The sequence below is a fragment of the Tachysurus fulvidraco genome, chromosome 26 (genome assembly GCF_022655615.1).
Source record: "Tachysurus fulvidraco isolate hzauxx_2018 chromosome 26, HZAU_PFXX_2.0, whole genome shotgun sequence".
NCBI lineage: Eukaryota > Metazoa > Chordata > Actinopteri > Siluriformes > Bagridae > Tachysurus > Tachysurus fulvidraco.
In genome coordinates, this window is record NC_062543.1 from 1,295,747 (window position 1) to 1,301,500 (window position 5,754).

General features: G+C 38.9%; 1 protein-coding gene across 1 annotated transcript; it reads left to right on the top strand.

Moving 5' to 3' along the window:
* The first annotated feature begins 1,394 nt into the window (after positions 1-1,394).
* On the top strand, positions 1,395-4,085 carry LOC113646514 (gamma-crystallin M2-like). The gene is made up of 3 exons (XM_027152845.2): positions 1,395-2,137; positions 2,212-2,454; positions 3,798-4,085. Exons 1-3 carry the CDS (start codon positions 2,123-2,125, stop codon positions 4,083-4,085), a joined length of 546 nt encoding a protein of 181 aa, XP_027008646.1. The 5' UTR covers positions 1,395-2,122.
* Positions 4,086-5,754: the final 1,669 nt, after the last annotated feature.

Consider the following 5,754-nt stretch of genomic DNA (forward strand, 5'->3'; position numbering starts at 1 on the left):
AGGCTCCCTGTGACCCGAGAAGTTTGGATAAGTGGTAGAAAATGAATGAATGAATGTTCTTAAGGTTGGGAGTAATTGGGGGTGGGGTTATGAAGTCAAATGAAATCCAGTCACATGGCCGTTATTCGTTTTTATATATTCGTTTTTATTCGGTGGATTTTTTAAAATATTTTTACATTTTTTTAAACATTTGTTTTTTATTGTTTACAGAGCGAGACTCAAAGCAAAAGCTGATCGGTTGAAATATGTAAATAAATAAATAAATAAATAAATACAAATCTGTAAATGAAAAAGTAAGGAGTAAAAAAAAACCAAAAAACAATTCTATTTAAAGGAAGTTACCGATGAACCGCTTCCCGAATGAACAGGTTTTTTGACAAAGAAAAAAAAAATCTAATTAACTGAAATTTAACTTTCGGCTGAAAAAACATTTTATTTGCTTTTCAGTATTTTTTCATCAGTGCAACGTGCCGTTAAAGTCACGTTCCAGCCGTGACCCCCGTTTTAACTACAAGCTCCAGACACGAAGAACGGAATTTATTTTTCAAGTACAAACATCTGAAACTGATTTGACTGTAAAGAGGTTAATTAACAAAAATCCAGCCGAGTGTATAACCGGTGTGCTGAGCCGAGATGCTTTTTTTTTTCTCTTACACCGGATAAAAAGCCGGACAAATCCAACACGCGGCTAAGGAATAAAAACTCGGAGGAACTCATAAGGCTGCGTTACAGATTTTCTGTTTTCATTTCAGCTCTAATACTCGAGATTTCATTGTGATTGAATTTCACAAACTCAATAAAGTTTACACACCCTCACCTGCACACAAACACGCTAACGCATGAACGCGCTAAAGACAGAGCTCCTAAATGTAGGCGCTTAAGGGAAATGTTTTCACTCTTGTGTTTTTGTTTGCTTATAAAACGTTTAAAAACTGCACCGACTAGCAGAAAAAAGGCCTCGTAAGTAATCTTTCATGTTACTGTAAATGAGGACACACACACACACACACACACACACACACACACACACACACACACACACACACACACACACACACACACAGAGGTTTTTAACAAACCTGAGTATTTCTTCCTCCAGTCTCACTTTGTTTTGTGTTCTGATGACTTGTTTAATGTCTATGCAGTGCTTATGGATGTGTTATGAAGCCCCGATGTCGGTTCTCTTAACAGTAACTCAAGTACTACTCATTAAAACCAAACAAAAAAAACTGAAATTCTTAATCCAACAAAAAAGTCATGCACTCACATACAGTAAGACCTCTAACGTCATTTAACACAAGCCTTTTGGAATTGCTCGTGAATGTGTTATGAAGGCTCTGTGTAGCTGCTCTATAGATTCTATATTACAATTCTCTGAAAATGTATTATGAATTATTAATAATTATTCTGAACAACATATACATCCTGTGCTGCATTAAATCTCCTATCCTGACTGGAAATCTCGCTTTATGTTATAAGGCTTTATACCGTACCTCCTTATAACTCCTGACTTGTCATTATTTACTTCTTATGAATGTGTTATGAAAGCTCAATGTAGCAAAAAAATATCACTGATCTCTGACGAAACACGTGCATGTACCGCTTAAAATCGCTAGTATTCTGACTTCCTAATGTTAATGCAGTGCTTATGAATATGCTACAGTATAAAGCCCTAATGTATAAGGCTATACAGCCTTATGAAACTCCTGACATAAAGATTTAGTCCAGTGCTTATGACTGTATTATAAATCTGAATAAAAGACCAAAGACCGAATCCGAAAGCATTTCAGGATACTCGCTGTAACGAAGAGCACCAAACATGTCTGCAGTAGTGTTTATGAAGCGCTTATAAAGCCAGGCCTGTGAGATGTAAAGAGAACATTTTTTCGGAGCACACGACCGCATTGTGTTGCTGTAAGCCTGAGGTTCGTTCTAAAGAGTTTCTATGGTACAGAAAGCCCTACAGCTCCATGTTGCTGACTCAGGAGTTTAAACAAAAGGAGGCGCGGGTCTTTTTATCGACGGCGAGGTATAAATAGGAGAGGGTTAAACTAGGTGGAGCTGTGTGTCAGTCACCGGGAGGGTACGGATCAGATCAGACGGAACGGAGAAAGAAGCCAAAATGAGCATGGGCAAGGTAAGAACATGGGTCATGATCTATAAAATAAAGGGAGCGATATTTAGGTACTAAATCAACCTCTTGCTCTGCAGATCATCTTCTACGAGGGCCGGAACTTTATGGGTCGGTCCTGGGAGTCCAGTGGCGACTGCTCCAACATGTCCACCTACCTGAACTGCTGTTACTCGTGCCGAGTGGAGAGTGGCTGCTGGATGGTGTACGATCGGCCGAACTTCATGGGGAACCAGTATTTCCTCAAGAAGGGAGAGTACAACGACTACATCAACACGTGGGGAATGAACGGCTGGATTCGCTCCTGCCGCTGGATCCCCATGGTATCATTAACGTTACTTACTTACTTTCGGAAAAACATCACCTGCTTTATTCCTCTTACACCACAGCAGCTCTCACTTCCTGTTCCTACTCACGCTACAACAGATACAAATTCCTTCACCAACCCGTTTTTTTCCTCTCTCGCCGTTAATACGACGGCTCGTCGTGTTTCCGAGAAAACTCCTTTTGTCCAAACAAAGTCACAGTGCTGACGCCAGAGACTCCGTCCATAAATGTTCCATAATCGTCTTCTTAAAAAAAAAGCCACGTCGACGTTTGTATTCCGTGTGTGTAGATCGTCCAAAGCACGAGTCGCACAAAATTCCGTTAGTATAGAAACCATAACGTATCGTCGATTATAACGCTGCTGTAATAGAAAATTAATCAGCAGCTTCTGACCAATTAGAATCCAGGAACCCAAACTCCTTAGATCGCCGAATACTTCTCGAATTTACAAAATCTGTTTATAGTCCTTAATAATGCATATTTAAAACTGAAAGAAAATAAAAGAAAATATTTCATGTCCTCGTTGTATTCTTTGCTTTCGATTAAATGTATTATTATTATTATTATTATTATTATTATTATTATTTAATTATTTAAATTAGTGTAAACAAAATCGAATTAATGTAAGAGGAATCAAGCATGAAAATCGATTTCTTTTGGAAATTTTTTTAATTACTTTGAATTTTGTCATTGTGGGCACGGTGGCTTAGTGGTTAGCACGTTCGCCTCACACCTCCAGGGTTGGGGGTTCGATTCCCACCTCCGCCTTCTGTGTGTGGAGTTTGCATGTTCTCCCCGTGCCTCGGGGGTTTCCTCCGGGTACTCCGGTTTCCTCCCCCGGTCCAAAGACATGCATGGTAGGTTGATTGGCATCTCTGGAAAATTGTCCGTAGTGTGTGTGTGTGTGTGAGTGAATGAGAGTGTGTGTGCCCTGTGATGAGTTGGCACTCCGTCCAGGGTGTATCCTGCCTCGATGCCCGATGACGCCTGAGATAGGCACAGGCTTCCCGTGACGGATAAGCGGTAGAAAATGAATGAATGATTTTGTCATTTAAACGTTAGGAAATTGTTTTATTGCATTTCCATTTATATGTAAATAAATATAAATGAATTTCACAAAATATTGTTTTTAAAACCCCCCCCCCCCCCCCCCCCCCCCCCCCCCCCCCCCCCCAAAAAAAAAGTCAAAATATTCAAAATAGTTTCTTATAGAATCTTATAGGAATCCAACTTCTATATAGAATTACTCTTAAAACTGAGAATTACAGTCTTTAGACTCCAGGACTCTCCATATATGTATAACGTGTGTGTGTATGTGTGTGTGTGTGTGTGTGAACAGTACAACGGCCCCTATAGGATGAGGCTCTACCCCAGGGAGCACTTCATGGGTCAGATGATGGAGATGTCTGATGACTGCGACTCCTTCATGGATCGTTATAACTGGTCTCACGGCTGCATGTCGTGTCACGTGACGGACGGACACTGGCTCATGTACGAGTATCCTAACTACAAAGGCAGGATGTGGTACTTCGGGCCCGGACAGTACCGGAACTTCAGGCACATGATGGGAATGAGCGGCATGAGGTTCATGAGCATGAGGCGCATCATGGACTCGTGGTATAAATAAAATGGCTAACTGTTTGTTACATTTAGCGAGTCATAAATAAAGTACATAAAACATAAATTTGTCCAATTTCTGTTTTCCTTTTCTGCTTCTTTTAACAGAACAGAACATAAGCACTTTAGCTGATAACAAATAACTAAAAAATAACTAAATAACTAAAAAGATTATTCGTTTTAACTTTAATCTCAAATACTAGTTTAAATGTAAATAATAATAAAAAAAAAACACACATTTGTAGGAGGAAAGTTCAGAAGGGAAATAAATAAAATCCCCTAACGGCTCGAATAAACGAATAAAATACAGGGAAAAAAAATTATAGACTTCTTATAATGTTTTAATAATTCATAGATTTTTATCAATGAAAAGATCAGAAGTTTGTTGACTGAAAATGATTTTTTTTATATATATATATAAAAAAAGAAAATCCCATCTTTCTTTGATATTTATTTTGTTTTTCTGTTCTGCAATAAATCTATTTTTTTATTGTGTTTTTTCTTTTTATAAAGGGCAGAGAAGCAAATAAAATATAAACCTTATAAAACAAGTAAAAAAAAAAATCAGGAAAAATGAAAAAAGGCCATATTTTTCCAGCCTCCACAGACTTTTTATTTTCCATGTGAGATGAATGATAATTTAACAGAAAAGCAACAGTTTTTGGAGAAGTTTTTGGAGAAGTGCGGACGTGATCGTGATCTCACGGTGATGAAGTTCAGGGTGACGGAGAGGCCGGGCGTTTGGATTAGCGGTGATGTTCCAATGAGATAATAACACACGCTATAGAAAAACATTTAACCCTGACCTCTAACAGCCATTACAGGATTTCAGTGATTTTTGGTGCTCAGCAGTGCTCTAAACTAATCACTAAGCAGTTCTGCTCTGACTCAGAGTAATGAGTCTTTTCTCTGAACCACTGCATTCCAATTTCCTATAAAACACCCGCAAGCGTATTGATCACCTTCGGCTTGGACGAGCTCCTAGCTCTGTGATATCTGCTCGCCCGAGGAGCCTCGAACCTCCGGCAGCAGCAGAGTAACCGCAGCTCTGACAGCTCACAGGTTTAGAAGTGTAACTGTAAATGGATAAAAGTTCTTTAAGATATTTCAGTTCTTAGCGTTGGCAGATCTCTGCGGTAAAAGAGGAATAAAAGGGTGAAAACATGTTATAAGAAACTAGTCCCACCCCGGTAGGTCGTTATGTGTCCGCTAACACAAAGGCAGCTATGCTAGTACGTAAGCTAGCATCCAAGTGTTAACTAAAACGTAATGCACCCTCACAGGAAGTCTACAGTATGTTAGCTAACTAGGAATAAACAAAAACTAAAAAAAGGTGATGTAACTTATACATGATACATATAAAGGCATACTGAATAACGACTACTAGCTAAATAGTGCTAACACAATGTTAGAGGGCTAGCAAGAGTGCTTGAGTTTGTGAACACCAACAAAAGTATTTTATAAATAATCCGTCGTAGATTTGTTCCAAACCACACACATCACTCGCTCTCTAGGCCACATAAACACCATCAGAAGAGTCTTTTCAATCCATACCTGCTATATAGGATGCAAAAATCATCACTAGACACTTCAAACATCTAAATAATATCTGACTACCTTGGTCATGTCCCAAATCAGAGACCTTTCTATATCGTGTACAAAAATCATCATGCACATGT

What these genes read in the sequence shown, in the direction of transcription:
- LOC113646514 (XM_027152845.2), top strand. An exon ending in CCTGCCGCTGGATCCCCATG is followed by an intron (nt 2,455 to 3,797) that starts GTATCATTAACG and finishes GTGTGTGAACAG; the next exon opens with TACAACGGCCCCTATAGGAT.